The 20,239-nt window shown below is 36.9% G+C and overlaps 4 protein-coding genes across 6 annotated transcripts in view; 3 read left to right on the forward strand and 1 right to left on the reverse strand.

Annotated features, from left to right (window-relative positions):
- The window catches only part of LOC307156367 (uncharacterized protein), a 1,306,365-nt gene that overhangs the window by 1,004,945 nt on the left and 281,181 nt on the right, over window positions 1-20,239 (forward strand). The window lies entirely within an intron of this gene.
- The window catches only part of LOC307156000 (uncharacterized protein), a 279,400-nt gene that overhangs the window by 172,682 nt on the left and 86,479 nt on the right, over window positions 1-20,239 (forward strand). The gene's annotated exons all lie outside the window — the stretch shown is intronic.
- The window catches only part of LOC307156221 (uncharacterized protein), a 171,897-nt gene that overhangs the window by 118,806 nt on the left and 32,852 nt on the right, over window positions 1-20,239 (forward strand).
- LOC307156024 (uncharacterized protein) overlaps window positions 1-20,239 on the reverse strand; it is a 45,277-nt gene that overhangs the window by 9,003 nt on the left and 16,035 nt on the right. The window contains exons 1-2 of one of the 3 annotated variants that reach the window (XM_079867189.1): window positions 9,119-9,218; window positions 2,146-2,400 (exon numbers count right to left, since the gene is read on the reverse strand). In XM_079867189.1, the coding sequence (XP_079723315.1) occupies window positions 2,146-2,248 (103 nt within the window). In that variant the 5' untranslated portion in view covers window positions 2,249-2,400; window positions 9,119-9,218. Of the gene's footprint in view, window positions 1-2,145; window positions 2,401-9,099; window positions 9,219-20,239 lie in introns of those variants that run through there. The other 2 variants (XM_079867190.1, XM_079867191.1) reach the window with 2 other exon arrangements.

Genomic DNA, 20,239 nt, shown 5'->3' on the forward strand with positions numbered 1-20,239 from the left:
AATTGTTTGCTTTATTTGTAGAGCTTCTTATACCTTTTACTTATACTTTTATAATGGCTAATATTGATAAAACTGAAATTTGACAAAAAGAGACTGGGTTGAGTTTTGTCATTTTAAATTTTAAAGGGGTGGTAAAACACCTTTTTTCGAAGGCTTGATTGTGTTTGTGGGGTGCACTGTAACGTGTTCATGCTTCGTTTTTTAAAATTCGCATTATTTTTCACATATTTAACCATTATTCTACATTGCTCTGTCCGAATAATAACATTGCGTTATTATTCCCATACCAGTTTGAGCCCGAATCAGACCCAGAGAATGTTAGTGGAGAGGATCGGGCAGAACCTGTTCAAGAACGGCTGTTAAAGGACGTTTCAGAAAGGTATGTTTTTTTTTTTTTAAGACTGCAGATCTATTGTGATCGCTATATGACACTGTTACTTTTGTATATTTAAAACGATTGTAGCTAAATATCTGTCGCCAGAACTATTAACCAAATACGAACACTAAACATCGGCTTTACAACAGTAGCCAAATCAAACACAAACCATGTTTAGCATGCCTGTAGATAAACAATACATAAAAGCTATAATCAAAGAATAATTTACAGTGATCACATAAACGACAACAACCACGAACATTCCAAGTTCGCTGCGCTGGTGATATTAAACACAAGTTTGTATGTGTTTGTCGGATAAGTATGAATTAGCATTTAACAAACTGGTTTGTGGAGACGAACAGCGTTGTCCTTCGTTTACTTCCTCGCTACAATGTACAATTAACAATACGAACTATTACAGGAAAACTCATCAACGAAAAAATCATACTTACAGCTTGTGGCTCGTAAACAACAGCTTCTGTTTTTAAAGTTGGAACTGCTCGATCTGTCAGGACAAGCCGTTGTGTGAATCCTGCATTGTAACTTGTGTAGATTGAGGAAGCTTTCCTCCGGAAAATGTGCAGCACAGAGAGCGACATTTGGATTATAATTATGAGGGACCGAGTTAAAAATAAATGGTAACCGTCCTTAGGAAGACTGAACAAAGTGGACCTGCAATCTGGGTGAAAATAACAGCGTTTCGACGGCATAGCGGCAACGACTCTCTACTACCACAACAACTCTTCTCCAAAGCAACATAAAATGGCCTCGCCCCCTTTATGTATTGTGTTCCCAGAGGAGGGGTTTATGTAAATGTTGGGCTTAGTGATGTCAGCAAGCCCGCAGGAATGTCGTGTAGTCCCTATCGGCCGTTTCTGTAGTTCTTAGAAATTGACTTCTTTAAAAGCAGATATCTCCCTTTGCTTTAAACTTTGAACGTTGTAACTTTGCAGATGTTGTTTATGCTCAAACAGCAACATTACACACTAACTAAAGTTAGAAAAGTGAAATCGTGTTTTACCACCCCTTTAATAAGTGTATTTAAAATTTTTAAAAACTGTAATGTTGTTTACTGCAAAATCTGTTGTTTAGTACAAATGCACATATTGCCTGGACCATATTAAAATGTTTCATATTTTTATATAATATTTAAAACGAAGAGGCAGGTTTGTGTTTTATATTTAGTTTTTTTATAAATAGGCAAACGTTATGTGCAGTGAATATAATCAATAGCCTACGCATTGCCTGAACCACATTTGTGTGGCTATCATGTTTTTTTGTTTGTTTTTTTTTCATATTTTTTACAGTCTATGGTTTTTACACAAACTGTAGCATTGACTGTATTCATCAACCCCATTACCAACTTTACTGTAAGAATAATCTCTATAACTATGAATAACTTGTATGATATTTAACAAATACAACTTTATCAGTAACTTGGTGTTTACTGACTATTCCTAAAAATATATATTTTGTAAACTTTGTTGAAAATGACTAAACTTCTGGTAATGTTGTTGCAAATTGGGAACCAGATATAAAATAAATGTAAAATAAAACAATTAAAGTTAAAATAGTTTAGCTTGATCTGATGTTGACAATCAATCTAAAAATGTCTCAAACCTCCCTTTACTGACCATTTGTTGAAGAAAACCCAGAACATTCTGAACCGTTTCATAGTTTAACTGTTTATCTAAATGTGATGAAGTGCTTGAATGTTTCTAACATGAATGTTCTTCAGCATCATGAATGAATGAAGAATAAACACCAACCTCTTTGTTCTTCAGGATCTTCAGTGTGTTTCATTCTGCAGGGTTCTGGATCACTCATGTTCTCTCTGTCCTCTTTAATAAACTCAGTCTTTGCAGATTTCATCTCTTCCTGATGCTCTGATGCTCGTCTTCACTTGTAGCTGATGGGAATTTACAGCATTTATAGGAGAATTACTGTGGGAGGAGCTTCACTGATGATGTGACTGCTGTGGGAGGAGCTTCACTGATGATGTGAATGTAGTGGGAGGAGCTGGTCTGCCAAAATCAAAAATATAAATCACTGAGTTTGTTTTTATAATAAATGACACTTCTAAGCATTTATGTCTGTCTATCTATTCATCGTACAGTAACTGATGCCAATTCATTAATTATTTTTATTGCTAATCCTAACATAATTCTGCTTCTTCATTAAAATACAGGTATCTAGAAATATAGAAAATAATATAAATAATTTTAATTCTTCCAAATATAAATAATGGTAAGAAAAACAACAAAATCTTAAAAAAAAGAAATAAAAGGTACACAAAGTAGCCAACAAATCCCCTCAGTCTGCTGACACCAATGAAATGAGCTTTAAGTGTCCATTTACAGGAGATCTGAAGACATCAGCATAATAAATGAGGTGAAAACAGGAACTATTGTCATGAAATAAAGAGTGTTTTCAGCAGATGTGTTAATATTGATGAGCCTCAGACTATCAACACTCATTCAACAAGCCATTCAGGGTCATCAGCAGATCATCTCACTTTATTCTGAGTGTTAGCTGTTAGAAACACATTATTTGACTCAGGATACATGATAAAAGCCTGTAAAACTGCTATATTGAAAGACAATACTGTAATCTTTCACAATATGACATGGATAAAACATCAATAGGGCAATTCCAGAGTTATGGACGTGACATTTGCAGTCAAAACTTGAATTTTTAATTCTCAGAAAATGCATTTAATACCAATATATTGTAAACATCTGTTTATATTTCCATACTACCTTAATAAAGGAGTCCAGACATTAGAAAAATATCAGTCTACGCATGCGTTTTATATTTAATATGAGGGAAATACACATGCGTTACGGACGTGACAAAAAAAATCTCTAACTTTTTGTTACCAAAATATTTTTTAGTAATTCTGTGAATTACACTGCGCAAACCAAAAGTAATAGTACCCACCGAATGAAGAAGGGTTGGCTCTCCACAGAACATAAAATATTCATTTTATGTTATTTTTCGTTTTCGCATTTATGAGGAAAAAACAATGTTACGGACGTGACGTTACGGACGTGACCGCTCTGAAAGCGGCACTAAAATACTGCTTAAAACGTTCACAGAGACCTCAAACAGGCATTTAAAACACCAAATATTAAGGATTGGCATTATAAGCAAAAATAATATTCGATGTTTGTTCGAAAATCGTACCTCTCCCCCAACATGCTCACCGGTAAGACGCGTTCACTCAAATCCAGCTCCAACATTACATTTGAGTAGGCATTTAGTCTCATATTAATGTTTAAATAAAATAATTGTATTTTTTATTTCATATGTTGATTATATGAAAGGATAACAGCATGAGTAAGATCATAAGATGCAAATATATCGCATACGGACCGTATCATACGGTAGCCTATATCAGTGGGCAGACATGATTTTGACCAATTCTTTAGTTTTTTTTTGTTTTTTTGTAGAAAGCCTTTCTTTAATGTGAATTTCGTTTTGTATAAATTGTATCTTAATTTTAATCAATGTTTCATCAACCAATTGCCTGGATTTTTTTAAATAAGAAGAAAATAGGCTATAGCAGACAATATAATCAGGACACGGAAGCGCCGTCGCGTGAAGTGGAGCGCGCCTCATAAATGAACCGAAACTCCGCGTATAATGTAGGCTACTTGCCTCACATACCTGAGAAATATATCTATAGGACGTCTGAAATGTCTACTTTTAAACTATTTTTAAGTCGTGAGTGAAAATGATTGCAATATCACTGTTATTTTGTCAGCTTGATCGCGGGATTATGATGAATATTCATGTTTTAACCAAGAGGGAAAAACGCGACATCCTGAAGGAAGTGTCCTATGGCTATAAGACATATGCTCTTAAAGTTGTACTGTATCATATACTACCTTCTGATATTCATATTTCGTTCTGTAACTGGCAGAGGAAGAGAAGTTCCGTTAATGTGCGCTTTATCCGCCGCGCACTGAGGCGCTATATACAGAAATATACCACGCCGTATTAAAGAGCGGTCTCTATTGTTTACATTTTGTTATAAAATAGACTGAATTTGAAAGTTGAGACGTTTTTTCATATTAAAACTAACAAAGCACAAATATTATTGCGATTATTGGATATGCACTGAATATATGGTAAGCCTGAAACCGATCACAAGTGCATATGATTTGATGTGAAGCGTCCGTAACGGTCACGTCCGTAACGCATTATTATGGTTGTTCAAAGCAAAGTAGTGGAATGAAATGTCGATCCTAGTAAGCATAAACATAGTTTAGCTTTGCATATAAAGTTTCAAATTATTTGCATTTATAATTGTTATATTATATAAACTTAATCTTTAAAACGTTACGGACGTGACAGAGCACTGAAGCGTCCAGGGCCCGGTTTCCCGATAACGGTCACTCTTAGCCTGCTAAGAAGACTCGAAAGATATATCTTACCAAAGTAGTTTATGTTTTTAAGTGTGTTCCCCGAAGTGTCTCTTGGAAGCTTCTTAAATCGCTGCCGCTTAAGTTCAACTTAACAAAGGCGCTGTCCCAAGTGAAGGTGCTGAATTAGTTGGCATCGATTGCTCAGGAATCAATTTTACACTTCACACGGTGCATTACAGCGTTAAGAAAGACAACACGTTCTATCCAAATGAAACATTCCTCAAATTATTCCAGTAACTTTTATTTTAACATAGTGTAAGTTATCAGTAAAATATAGCCCATTAATTAAATGGTTAAATTGTCAGTAATATGTTCACACAATATGTTGTGACGGGTAGACGAACCGGGTATCCCTCGCTAATCATCCACCCTCCTTATCCCGTTGTGCCACTTGTGCAGCTTCTTTACATGGGTTTAACGACTTCTAAAAATTATGTAATTATGCTCTATCTATGAGATACCTTATTTATCCAGAAGGAAATTAAACAGTGTCATTCTAAGTGCACATTCAGATATAAAGTCTCATTTGAAGAGGCTGCGTAAAGACATTAGTTTGTAATGTACATTATCTGTGTGTTTGACGTAAAGCTATGCATGAGGCAAAGCAGTGGAAAGGGAATCCTCTGACAACCATGTGACCTGCGTTCAATGCCCTATAAATGAATGAAGATGAATCAGCTATGAGACGTGGTCATTTGGGCATATGTCAATTTTTGATGCAGAAATTCTAACGTGTACGCTCCTTTGTCAACATTAACCCTTAAAGAGTTTCTGTATCTTGGGGGATACAGTCATTTAACAGGCTGTGGGGGGAAGGGCCATGGGAGGAGGGGCATTATGTGGTTGCAGTTGATGAGAAACACTGATGGGGTGATGGGTCATGTAATCAGGTCATGTGACTTTATGCCAACATTCCAAATATTTGTATCAAAATCCAAAATGGCAGCATACGTGGACAAAGACACTGGCTATGAGGGAAGTGTTTTTATATTTTTCACGATTATGATATTTTAGAGTGATTTTGTTTTAGAAAATAGTTTTTTAAGGATAGTTTTACATGTTCTTGTGGATATTTTTTAAATAATCTTCTCACAACTTTGATTATCAGGCATTGAATGCCTGTATCCTGGGGGATACATTGCCCATATAAGGGTATTTAACAGGGCTGATCACTCACAGATATTCTTATGTTTTGAGGCCTGTTCTCTACAGATATTGAATATGATAAAGGTTTTTCTTTAACTTGTAGTGTAGTGTAGTGTAGTGTAGTGTAGTATAGTGTAATGTAGTGTGGTGTAATGTGGTGTAGTGTAGTGTAATGTAGTGTGGTGTAGTGTAATGTGGTGTAGTGTAGTGTAATGTAGTGTGGTGTAATGTGGTGTAGTGTAGTGTAATGTAGTGTAGTGTAGTGTGGTGTAATGTGGTGTAGTGTAGTGTAATGTAGTGTAGTGTAGTGTAGTGTAGTGTAATGTAGTGTGGTGTAATGTGGTGTAGTGTAGTGTAGTGTAGTGTGGTGTAGTGTAGTGTAGTGTAATGTGGTGTAGTGTAGTGTAGTGTAGTGTAGTGTAATGTAGTGTGGTGTAATGTGGTGTAGTGTAGTGTAATGTAGTGTAGTGTAGTGTAGTGTAGTGTGGTGTAATGTGGTGTAGTGTAGTGTAATGTAGTGTAGTGTAGTGTAGTGTAGTGTAATGTAGTGTAGTGTAATGTAGTGTGGTGTAATGTGGTGTAGTGTAGTGTAGTGTAGTGTAATGTAGTGTGGTGTAATGTGGTGTAGTGTAGTGTAGTGTGGTGTAATGTAGTGTGGTGTAGTGTGGTGTAGTGTAGTGTAGTGTAGTGTAATGTAGTGTGGTGTGGTGTAGTGTAGTGTGGTGTGGTGTAGTGTGGTGTAATGTAGTGTAGTGTGGTGTAGTGTAGTGTAGTGTGGTGTAGTGTAGTGTGGTGTGGTGTAGTGTAGTGTGGTGTAATGTAGTGTGGTGTAGTGTAGTGTAGTGTGGTGTAGTGTAGTGTAGTGTAGTGTAGTGTGGTGTGGTGTAGTGTAGTGTGGTGTAATGTAGTGTGGTGTAGTGTAGTGTAGTGTGGTGTAGTGTAGTGTGGTGTAGTGTAGTGTGGTGTGGTGTAGTGTAGTGTGGTGTAATGTAGTGTGGTGTAGTGTAGTGTAATGTAGTGTGGTGTGGTGTAGTGTAGTGTGGTGTGGTGTAGTGTGGTGTAATGTAGTGTAGTGTGGTGTAGTGTAGTGTAGTGTGGTGTAGTGTAGTGTGGTGTGGTGTAGTGTAGTGTGGTGTAATGTAGTGTGGTGTAGTGTAGTGTAGTGTAGTGTAGTGTAATGTAGTGTAGTGTAGTGTAATGTGGTGTAGTGTAGTGTGGTGTAATGTGGTGTAGTGTAGTGTAATGTAGTGTGGTGTAATGTGGTGTAGTGTAGTGTAGTGTAGTGTAGTGTAGTGTAATGTAGTGTAATGTAGTGTAGTGTAATGTAGTGTAATGTAGTGTAGTGTAGTGTGTAGTGTAGTGTAGTGTAATGTAGTGTAATGTAGTGTAGTGTAGTGTAATGTAGTGTAATGTAGTGTAGTGTAGTGTAGTGTAGTGTAGTGTAATGTGGTGTAGTGTAGTGTAGTGTGGTGTAATGTGGTGTAGTGTAATGTAGTGTGGTGTAATGTGGTGTAGTGTAGTGTAGTGTAGTGTAGTGTGGTGTGGTGTAGTGTAGTGTAATGTGGTGTAATGTAGTGTAATGTAGTGTAATGTGGTGTAGTGTAATGTGGTGTAGTGTAGTGTAATGTAGTGTAGTGTAGTGTAATTTGGTGTAGTGTAGTGTAGTGTAGTGTAATGTAGTGTAGTGTAGTGTAATTTGGTGTAGTGTAGTGTAGTGTAGTGTAATGTAGTGTAATGTAGTGTAGTGTTATAGTGTAGTAGTGTAGCAATTAGAGGCAAATTGTTTGCCAGATTATAATTATCAAAAGTGAATGCCAATTATAGATTGACAATCATTAATGCTTTAATGACATTAGAAAATAGCCAAGGCTAATTAGCACCATTTTAGTTCTAATAACAAATAAAGTCAACTTCATAAATAGTCCTGTATCCATTGCGGACATTTTTTTTATTAGTATATATATCATTATATATAGCATAAAATCATTGTTGAGCCACAACATTGTCAACATACCATAGTTTGACTTGCAAACAACGCTAAGAGAGAGCTTACGAATGGTCTGGACCAACCTTACGAAAGTGTGACTTACAGAAGATATACTTAGCGTACGAACATGTTGGGAACCGTGCATTAAGGTTAAGAGAGAACTTAAGTACTAGGTTAAGAACTACTTAAAGATAAGAACGCTTTGGGAAACCGGGCCCAGACCTCTTTATTAAAGCCCTTATAAATTCAACAGGCAGTGCTGTTATGACCAAATTAGTATATTTATTTCTCAGGCATGCCTCCATCTTTCACCAAAATGCTTTATGTTCAAATTAAGTTTTTAAAAGGGGGGTCTTTGATACCTCTTTTGAAAGCATGAAATATGGCTGGTTGAAATTAAAATTTTAGCATTGTTGCTCACCTCATATGTGGTGGAAAAACAAGGCAATTTTCTTAAAATTTCTGATACAGCACATTAATACAGTATATTACAGACCTAAATGGACAACTTAAAAGGGGATTTGATCTTTAGGTAAAAACTTTATTTTTTCAGGGTAAGGATGACCTTTGCGTGGAATTGCCCAATAATAAAACAAAATAATTAAATAAATAACCTCTCTTTATATGAACCTCTTCAGGCAAAAAACTACAACACATAATATGTGAATCTAAATAAAGAAAATGTAACGTTTCCTGTGTCAAACTTCATTAATATATATTCCCATGCATGTATAGATTTGATATGTCCCACGTTCATTACTCATACAGGGGCAATAAAGTGTCTACATCAATTTTAATAAGTAAATGTAATCTGCCAAAGATAAATGTCGACAATAAAGAAAGGTAAACATGAAAACGGCAACACGATTCCCACCAATTCCCCTCACAGATCTCAAACTTTAACTCGACATTCAGTAACAGTTCTCACTCCAAACATCGAGACAATCACACAAACGAACACAACATCGCTCAGCTCTGAATGAACTCAACATATTCTCCTCATGCTCGCTGCTGCTGCACTAAATGTTTATTTCAGAAGGAAGACGCCAGAAAAGACGCACAAGTATCGCTGTGATCGATGAAAACAATACAGAAATGAGCCTGTCGCTTAATCAAACTGTATAAAGTGTGTGTGATGGTTGAGTAAATATGAGAAATACCGTGAACTGCTCTTCTCACCTCAGAAGACTGGACACTGAAACTCTCAATGACGGAAAAGACGGCGTGAGCGAGCGGTGACGTCATCGGCCGCCAACGCACGCGCATACGGGACACCCCCGCGGTCGTGGCCAAGAGGGCGCTCTGACTCAGGGGCGGCCTTAAGCATTTGGGGGCCCGTTTCAATAACAAATATGGGGCCCTACCCACATAAACATAAACATAATAGAGCAGAAAAAGCAAGGATTCCTGTTGGTTTGCATCAATGTTATTTTATTATGTGTACTTTCAGCTTTATGAACAGGCAGCTCAACATAGAATTAATCCAACCATATTTGATTTAAACTAACGTTATACAATTATACAGCATTTTATGTTGGAATAACATGCCATTTGGCGGGCAGCGAAGGACTCTCCTTATCTCAGAAATAACAACTTAAAATTGTCCCCGACAGACAGAGAAAAGAGGAACAAATTATGGCCTCTCGTGGACAAAGCACGGCGGGACAACAAGCGGGCATACTTTGTAGGAGGAAGGGCTTTTGTGGATGGCACCGAAATTTTTCCACCAACCTGAGTTTCCTTCTACGATTGTTTATTTAACTGCTTCACTATGCAGTAAAGCTGCACTTTTGCTGATTCAGGATTTCTATAACGAGCTAGAGTTCATATCCACGCGAAGCAACTACGCCCTCAAGTCAGGCATTTTGTTACTTTTGGGGTTTAACCCTGTTTATGACATTTATCGTTGCACTTTATTAAAATGTCACTGGGTTTAACTTAATAGCCCACATAATTTGCCGAACAAAACGAGGTGTTCTATAGGGATTGTAGTTTGTTTGCCACATGTTTGTTACGGGTTCTCATATAGCCTACTTCTGTTTTGAAGTTAATATTTTGTGGTTACGCCTACTTTTTGTACTGCACTACATCAATATACTGTTTTTATTGTAGTTTGCTGTGCTCATATTTAGGCACATATTTCTTTAGTCCGATCTCAACACGTTATTTGTATTAGCTTAAATTTAAAATTTTCCTTTTCTTTTTTTTCTCTTCCTTTTTTTCCTTGATGGTTCTTTCTATTCACTCACTTAAAGTCAGAGGGCTAAGAAACCTTTCTAAACGTAAAGCTATATTTTTGTACCTTAAACAGTTTAATTCAGATTTTTATTTTTACAAGAATGACATTCAATCAAAGAAGACTTTAGTTTTTAGAGATCACAATGGGGCTTGGACATGTGGATGTCACATGGAACGTCAAGTTCAGCTGGAGTTTGCATTTTACTTCATCGCTTTAAGGGGAAAATTATGTTTTCTGACTGTGATCCGAGTGGTCAGTATATTTGCCTCCTACTTGAAATCTCAGATATGATGTTTATTGTCAGAAATCTTTATGGTCCTAATCAACAAAAAGAAAATGAAGATTTCCTTCATCGAATGGAAGAACGTATACATGTATTGTTAAATAACTACCCCAACTCTTATTTGGTTTTCGGAGGAGATTTCAATGTGGTTATGGACAATAATATTGAAAGATGGCCCCCAAAATCTAATAATTCTAATTCCTACTTAAAGATGTTCATGCAAAGATTTTCTTTGGTTGATAACTGGAGAGAATCTCATCCATCTTTAAAGGTATTTACATGGAATAACAAGTCTTTCTCCTGCCAATCTCGCATTGACCTATTTCTTGCTTCTAAAGAGCTGCATAATATTTCAACTGATATTATACCTTCACCTTTATCTGATCATAAATGTATTTCTATTTGCATCCCTCTTTCAACTACTGTTAATTCATCTACTCCCTCCTATTGGAAACTAAAAAACTCAATTCTATGATGAAGTTAAAAACAAAATTGATGAAATTATAACAAATTACTCGAACAAAGCAAAGGAAGAAGATAACTACTGCAGTAATTGGGAGTTAGCTAAATATGAAGTCTGTAAATAATTTCGAAAATTCAGTAGTGAATAAGCTAAAAAGAGGAAGTCTAATGGGAGTAATGTTATTTGTAAAATTGCTAGTCTTTTAGGTAAAAATGTGGAAAATATTACTGATCTTGAAAAAGCTGAACTTGCTGAACAGCGAAACCAATTAGATAAAATATATAAATATAAAGCTGAAGGAGCTTACGTCCGATCGCACAGAAAGTGGCTTGAGGAAGGTGAACAAAGCTCTGCTTATTTTTTTCGTTTAGAAAGACAAGCTAAAACTAGTAATATAAGTAAACTCATGATTGATGGAGTGTTAAATGAAGATCAAAATGTAAATGGAAAATTCTGTTCTAAATTTTACACAGATTTATATACATCTAAATTTTGCCAACAAGATGCGACTAATTTCTTCGAGTCTCTTCAGAATGTACAGCAATTGAATATGGTAGCTAAAGAATTTTGTGATGCTCCTATTACCATGAATGAGATTGTAGAAGCAATTAATTCATTCAAAAATGGAAAATCTCCTGGCACTGATGGGCTCACCTCAGAGTTTTATAAATTATTTAGCAAAAAAAAAAAATAGCACCATTTCTATTAGAGGTTTTTAGACAAAGTGTAGAGAAAACATTTCTTCCTCCCACCCTATTAGTGGAGCGGCTAAGTGCTTATGTTTGGCAGAATCGTTCAGTTTATGATACAAGCGTGAAAATTGGCATGAGCAGTCTCCATGGGTCACTTGACAAGAAAATTGTCCGAGCCACTTGCAATTTTTCAAGATGGCCGACACCTTAGTGGAGCAGTTAAGTGATATAGTGGTTTATTTGGTGATACAAGCATGAAAAGCATGATACAAGCATGAAAAAGCAGTCTCTGTGGGTCACTTGACAATAAGCCACCTACAGCTACTTGAAATTTCAAGATGGCGGCCATTTTTCAAGATGGCCACCACCTTAGTGGAGCAATTAGGCTTAAGAAATCATTTAGTTGGTGATACAAGCATGAAAATTGCCATGAATCTAATTGCTCCACTAAGGTGTCGGCCATCTTGAAAAATGGCCGCCATCTTGAAATTTCAAGTAGCTGTGGGTGGCTTATTGTCTAGTGACCATCAGAGTCTGCTCATGACAATTTTCATGTTTGTATCACCAAATAAACCACTATATCACTTAACTGCTCCACTAAGGTGTCGGCCATCTTGAAAAATGGCTGCCATCTTGAAATTTCAAGTAGCTGTGGGTGGCTTATTGTCTAGTGACCATCAGAGTCTGCTCATGCCAATTTTCATGCTTGTATCACCAAATAAACCACTATATCACTTAACTGCTCCACTAAGGTGTCGGCCATCTTGAAAAATGAAAAATCTTGAAATTTCAAGTGGCTCGGACAATTTTCTTGTCAAGTGACCCATGGAGACTGCTCATGCCAATTTTCACGCTTGTATCATAAACTGAACGATTATATCACTTAGCCGCTCCACTAATGTCAAGGTATAATAACCCTAATTCCAAAGCCAAATAAAGATCATCTTTTTATTGATAATTGGCGCCCAATCACTCTACTAAATAATGACTACAAAATAATAGCTTTAGCTTTGGCCAAACGATTAAAATGTGTCCTAAATACCATTATTGATGATACACAGTCAGGATTTCTGCCAAACAGACATATATCAAACAACATACGCTTAATTTTAGATCTATTGGACTACTCATATTTACTCTCAAAAGAGAGTTTTATTTTATTTTTAGACTACTATAAAGCATTCAACACATTAGAACATGAGTTTTTGTTTCAAGCACTAAATAGAATTGGTTTTGGTGACTCCTTCTGTAATATGGCCAAAATGCTGTATATGAACAGTAGTAGCTCCATTAAGTTGAGTAACGGTACCTCTCCCAGATTCTTCTTAAACCGTGGTGTTAGACAGGGATGTCCAGTATCTCCCTATCTTTTCTTAATTGCGACACAATTTATTTTACACATCAAAGCAAGCCATCTAAAAGGCATCAATATTGGCAATACAGAGATAATTATTAATCAGTTAGCGGATGATACTGCTCTGTTCTTAGAAGACTCTCTGCAAATACCAGCAGCCTTAAGTACTCTTCATCTCTTTTCTAAAGCCTCTGGCCTACATCTAAATCTTAATAAATGTGAACTACTTCCGATAAAAAACAGTATGTTCTCTTCAATTTGTGGTATTGCAGTTAAAAATTGTGTTACATATGTGGGTATACAAATAACAAAAGATAACTCTAGATGCTCTTCTAATTTGGACCCAGTTATTATAAAAACAAAGAAACACCTTAACTGCTGGCTGCAGAGAGACCTTTCTTTGAAAGGCAGAAGTTTGCTTGTTAATGCAGAGGGTTTGTCTCGCCTTACTTATGCTGCTCAGTCACTGTACATTGATAAGCACACTTGTAAAATTATTGATGGAATCTTAGTTAAATTTTTATGGAAAAACAAATCCCATTATTTGAAAAAGTCAGTGGTACTGAATTCTCAAAAAAAGGGTGGCTTAAACTTCATTGATTTTAGTTTAATAAATAACACAATTAAAATAAATTGGCTTAATCGATTCCTTAAAAATCCCTCTTCTATTTGGAATATTTTCCCTCAGCTTGTCTTCTTGGTGGTGCAAAATTTGCTCTAATGTGTAATTATGATATTTATAAACTCCCTGTCAAGCTATCTAACTTTCATCAACAAGTTCTTTTGGCATGGACTCTCATATACAAGCACAACTTTTCTCCTCATCGGTGTTACATATGGAACAATAGGAGTATTTTATTTAAAAATAAATCTGTGTTTTATAATCATGGTTTAGTAATGGCATATTTCATGTTAGACAGCTTTTTAATAACGAAGGTCTGCTTTTTAGGTATGCAGAATTTCTTTCAGAATATAATATACCTGTAACTCCCAAAGAGTTTGCCACAGTTATGGATGCTATTCCATCTGGCATGCTTTTCAAAAATAACACTCTCTCGTTGGGTTCATTATCTTCTCTTGAACCTGTCAACACTCCTATTGGTGAGATATGTTTCACTGAAAAAAAAGGAAGAAATTATAAAGTGAGAGTTCTATTCCTTGAGAACATTATTTCTGCCCCTCCTGCAATCTCATATTGGAATGGTCTTTTTGATAATTTAAATTGGAAAAATATATGGCCCATACAACAAAGATTTCTCCTCACAAACAAAGTAAAAGAAATATCCTTTAAATTAATTCATAATATTTACCCAGTCAAAAAAATTCTTTAAAAAAAAATCACTTTTGATTTTGACACTAATTGCTCTTTCTGTCAGAATGACACTGAAACTATTCTTCACTTGTTTTGGTCGTCCAGTTATACTTTGCAACTTTGGAAAGATGTTAGTTGGTTTATCTCAAGCAATATCTCGCAAAATTTCTCTTTGAATCCCAAAACTGTTATTTTTGGATTTTTTGAAGCGGATTAAAAATGCCTGCTTTATAATAAATTGAATTATTTTCCTATGTAGATTTTATATTCACAAATGTAAGTTTTCAAATTGTAAACCAATTTTCTTGGTATTCTTACAAGAGATAAAACATTATTTGATTACAATCTCTTCCTCACTTAACCCAAAAGCGATTTGCAAGACCTACAAACTTTTTTCCTTCCTAAATGTTTAGATATCTTTTAATTTAAGTAATGCCCTCTGTCTTTCTTTTTTGTCTTGTTTTTGTTTCTTTTATTTTACTTACATCACTGTCTAACTGTTTTTTGTTTTGTGCGATGATATTGTTGAAGTGTTTTCTTTCACTATTTTTATATTTTTGTTATTCTTAATAATTAATAATATTGTTGTGTTCTTATTCTGTTATTTCACATTGTAAACTGAATGTTCAAATAAAGCATTAAAAAAAATGGGGACACCGGGCAATCTCGCATGCATTTCAGGCGAGGCAAGGCGCATCTCAAACAAGCCTATTGAGATGCGCCTTGCCTCGCCTGAAATGTATGCGAGAGTAGGAGCGGCTGCAGTGAGAGGAGTGAAAAAAGCGCAGGCAAGCCGGACACTTCCTGAATCTCGTTGTGTTGTTGCTGGACTGCAAACGTCAGCAATGGAAGAGATCGCGTTCGCGTTCTTTATCGCAGACGAAGTGGATGCAGTTGAAATACCACTTTTTTTACACGAAGATGGTTATGATGAAGAGAATCGCCGAAGGTGAACAGTGCTCATTACTTAAAATGGCTTAACGTTATTCAGCAAATAGTAGGGATATAAATCTATCTGGTCTAGAGTGGTATGTTGCAACTTGCATCTAATAAAACTTATTTTGTGTAAAAAAATAAACAGCCTAGACTGCAGATAATTCAGCACCAAATAAAAGGATTTCATTAAAACGTAAATGATGCCAATGGCAAGTTGCTTTTGAGAGACAGAGAGAGAGGCCATAAGAAATGTTTTTTCTCTCCTAGGAATGTCCCTAAAATTCCTCACTTTGTTGAGAATGTGGTCAATTTGTACAGTCCTTCTGAGTTTCAAAGTCGTTTCAGACTTTCTAGAGGGCATGTGGAGGTATGTAAGCCTACATGGTGTGAGAAGCAAGCAATACATCCTGTTAGGAATTAGTGATCGACCGATATATCAGCCGGCCGATATTTGCGTTTTTTTTACGTGTATCGCATCGGCCGATACACGGCTGCTGCGTTCGCCAATAGTTTTTCCCGGCAGTATTTACAGACAGGCGTCCACAGGCAGCTCTGTGTTGCTGGAGACGCTGCACTGCCCCTCCCCCACTAGCAGAGTGCTGGAATCTGCTCTTCAAGACAACGATAAGTTTTAAACTTCCAAAGCATCTTTTAACTGTTTGACTTAGCTGAAATATTGCCATACACTTTGAAAGTGGAAACACGTAGCTCTATGTGTACTTGCAACTATAGCTAAGCAAGTTTGTGGGTCCAAATGGAAAACGCGAATGCCTCTATAAAACTGCTTGCCATTGTATTTAGGGAGCTGCAAATAGCTAAGTTGTTGGCTATTCGTATGCATACGGTAGCTGTTACGAACACTGGTCATAGGATTACGTAATGCCGACGTTGTTCCGTGGTATTTGGGAGTTTTATTCAGCGACCACCCGACAGAGGTTTGGACGCGTGTGGTGTGTGTGTCTCTCCAGTGTTTCCCACACATCGACTAATTCGTGGAAGTGCGCCACAAAATCAACACCGGCCGCCACATATTGCGTTTTTTGCGGTCGCCAAAGCGAATTTTTATCCCGCCAAAACCTTATTTGATCGTTGAGTGATGTAGATGACTGAAAACTGCACTTGTGACGGGTCACATGTTGCTGAAAGAACGAGCAGAGAGAGAGAGAGAGAGCACCCCACCTCTGGCCGAGCGCACACACACTCTCACCGTCTTCAAACTGTCTTGCTCTCCCTCCCGCGGGCATATTAATCAAAATCAACTGAGAATTGACATGATGGTTGTAGCGTCTGGACCAATCGGACACACACAATTCATTTATTTAATGAATAATCCAGCAAACTCACTGTGAAACTTTCACCAAAATTTAACATCCCCAAATGAAGCTAACACACTGGCAGGACGGTTTCTTGACGAGACAACATGCCAAAACTAGTACTCGCTCCCGCTTATAGCCCGTGCTCATTCATTACTGGATTCTAACAACGTTTTGGGATTTTACTGGTCCACGTTTCAACTCTTGACTGGCCCGTGCTTCAATCAGGTAAGTGAACCTCCCACCCATTAACCTGCGTTACATTGCTGTTGAACACCCGTGACGTAGTGAACGCGACAGTGATTGTTCTGACTTCATGAAGCCTCATGGTGTGAATGAACTTCAAACTGACTAGAACAAACTCTTTGAAATGTATATTTGATACTGGATATGAAACTGTTAATAATGTAGACAGGCAGCAATCTCAATCAATGTCAGTCATGTGTGCAGTGAAATATCATATATTAGGCATTTAAAAGCTCTATTGAGAAAATGAAAACATGGAAAGCTCAAAAAGCAATCATATCAGGATACTTCATGACTTTCAGAACTAAAATTATTCCTAATTCAAGCAGAATCAGCAGAAAATAAGAAAATGGACAATAACAATGAGATGTTGATAAAATGAGTAAAAAGTTTAATCAATAATTACATGAAGTAATCCACACCAAACAGTGCCTGAGGATCGAGAACGCAAACCCTGAAATAGGATCAAGCTGCAAGCCCTGAAAAATGCTGAAAAAAAGTTATCTCTGTGCAAACTTCAAAAACGCAAACCCGCGAAAACGCAGACAGCGTGCATCACGTGTTTAGTCCATTGGTATGTTTTTTTTTTCAATCCACTTTAAGTGTGTAGTCCAGGAGACAAGAATATAATAAACTTTACTATTTCAGCTACAATCTCCACTTTACTGAGTTCATTATCATAAAGTGCAAGTGTGTCGAGAGACAAGCTGTTCTCTCATCATCATCTCCAGATTCAGATATGGATCCAGTAGATCTGGAGAATCCACTTAAGCTTCTTGTTTCTTCTTAACTTTAAGCCTCTTTTCTCGCAGTATAGTATTTCCTGATGAGCTTTTCCCAGAGCCGGTTCTGCCCATCAGAAGAACCCGGATCATCTGGACTGGAGCCGGTCACAGACATCTCTGAAAGAGACAGAAAATATGGAGTATGAATATACAAATAAGGCAGACTCGACTGTATTGTATTCTTCGGGATATCATTTGTGAATATCATCAGTACATTATATATTCATCAGCTCAGCAGGGGCGGCTGGCCAATAGAGGGCGCTAGAGCGTTATTCATTTATTTAGCATTATTTATTTTATAAAGGTATTTGTAAAGGTAAAAAATGCACTGTAACTATATCGATTTAAGGGGGCAAATATTGTATCTTACTGAAAAAGGAGTGACTGCAGAAAGTAATACAGAGGTCAACGTTAGGTTAAAGATACAAACAAAGAGGGATTCAAACAAAACATATAATAAGGTAGAATTTACAGACTGTGAGCTGAAGAGTAATATTCAGAGAAGAAAATGTGTTTTTGATGAGGTTTTTGAATGAGAGAAGGGTGGATGCTTGACGGATGTCTTGAGGAAGAGCCACAACGCTAAAAGACCTGATGGCTCCTATGGTTACCAGACTATTGAAACTGACTGAATATGGCACAGCCCCACCTAAGATAGTTTTCACCAGCCGCCACTCACCGATTCGTAAATTTCTTAAAGGCACACTATGCAAGAATTGTACCTTAATATAACAGCTTCAAAGTCATTTCGGTGGTAAACAAACTCATAGTAGGGCGAATAATCCCGGTAGTAAAGCTTGGGGGGGACGCCGCTGGAAAAACCAGCAATGCAAGTTTGAGAGAGGCGCCCCCGACAAATCTCGCGAGAACACGACTTGCTTTACGGCAACGATGTCACACACATCAACAACAACATGAAGCACGAAGACACTTGCGCGCATTTCAGACGTGATTCTTGGAAGACTCGACGATGGAAAAAAAACAAAGAAAGCGCAGTCGAAGAGTGTAGGAAAAGAGAATCTGACCGTGTGAGGAACCGGACAAGAGTCCCATAGTCCCAATCGGTCAGGCTTTCACTCGTTGGCGCGAGCTAAAAAGCAGCACTGGATTCAACAGCGATGCTGACCTGGCGATCTTGTTGATGGACTAGTAAGTAATTCTCTTTTTTGTAAACGACGCTGTTGCTAAAAAGCGCGCAAGTGTTTTTTCTAAATACACCAGTTCTGCTGTTATTCAGTGATCTATTTGACTCAAGGTAAGCCTATCTTCGATTCTCTGCTTATTTTTAATTTTTACCTTCTCACAAATCTGTATTTTATCTAGACGCGTTATAACTTAAATAACAGCCGCGAGTGAAAATTATTATTGCAGTTTAATTGCACTGAAATATTGCCTGCTAGCAGCTAGTTTCGATTTGGGCCATTTTCGCTGTATTTGCTTAATTGCTCGCCGAGACAGCAACTGTAGAAAAATATACGAAAAAATAATAACGAATTTCATTTTGTATTAATTGTATCTTAATTTTAATACATTTTTGATTAACAAATTTCCTGAATTTAATACATAAAAAGTAAATATAGGCTAGCAATCACAACATAAGGTTCTTGAACTGGAGATATCATCATGAACCGAACCGTAGCCTACTTGCCTCACAGGCCTAAAAAATGTGAAATATATTTACAGAAAGCTGGTTCTAAACAAAACCATCCAAAACAAAATAAAATAAAACTATGTAGCCTAATAAATGTGCATTTCTCCGGTGCATTCACTAGCCTAATGCGAAGATCGCGAGTCTAAAGGGCATCCACAAGAGACTCTGCCTCCAACCTCAGATGCAGTGAAGTTTCATATCATGCGTTCAGACTATCAACCGACAATCTGGACCCAAGCTCACCTGCCACATCCTGATCTTCCTCCAATGGATGAAATGGGATGGATGCACAAGGAAGGTCAATTAGTGCCACGGCTAATGTCTCTGCCACCTATGTCTAAAGCCTGCAGGGAGTTCACTTCATGTGGGTGTACCAAGGGTGCCTTAGCCAACGCTGCAGCTGCAGGTATGTGTATAGGGAATTAGCTGATGTTGATCATTGTGTACAAGAATGTACAAATATGGTAGAGTATTCCAATGTACCTGTACTTGTACTGGTTGTAATCTTTCTATATTCTTCTATTATTCAGAAAGAGCAACTGCAGGACGTATGCAACTGCAGGAAACTTGACAACACTTGCCAGAACATTGAAGAGGACTGCGAATAAGCTGTCACTGTAACTTCTACTGGGATATAGTTCAATGAATATCAACATGACACATGGATCTTCCTGCTTTTGGATCTTATTTGATTGACAACTTCATCATTAATGACCACCTTTTTCTCTATACTTGTGTGATTTTCAAGCTGATTATTGACACTTGATCTAAATCAGGACAGGATGTTAAATTCCCCAATGAGTGAAAATCTGTGAACATTTAATTAAAGATTGTAACTTTTTGTATTTGTTTGTACATTTGACATCAAAACAAAATACAAAGCAAGTAAATGTAGCCTGATAATATCAACAATAATAATAGTAATAATAATAATATTCATAGATTAAAAACAAGTATTTTTGCAATATCTAAGCTGTTTCTTCACATTACTTCTCAAATCTGAATATGGCATTGAATTGCCCATGT

Source organism: Squalius cephalus (assembly GCF_949319135.1).
Source record: "Squalius cephalus genome assembly, chromosome: 1".
NCBI lineage: Eukaryota > Metazoa > Chordata > Actinopteri > Cypriniformes > Leuciscidae > Squalius > Squalius cephalus.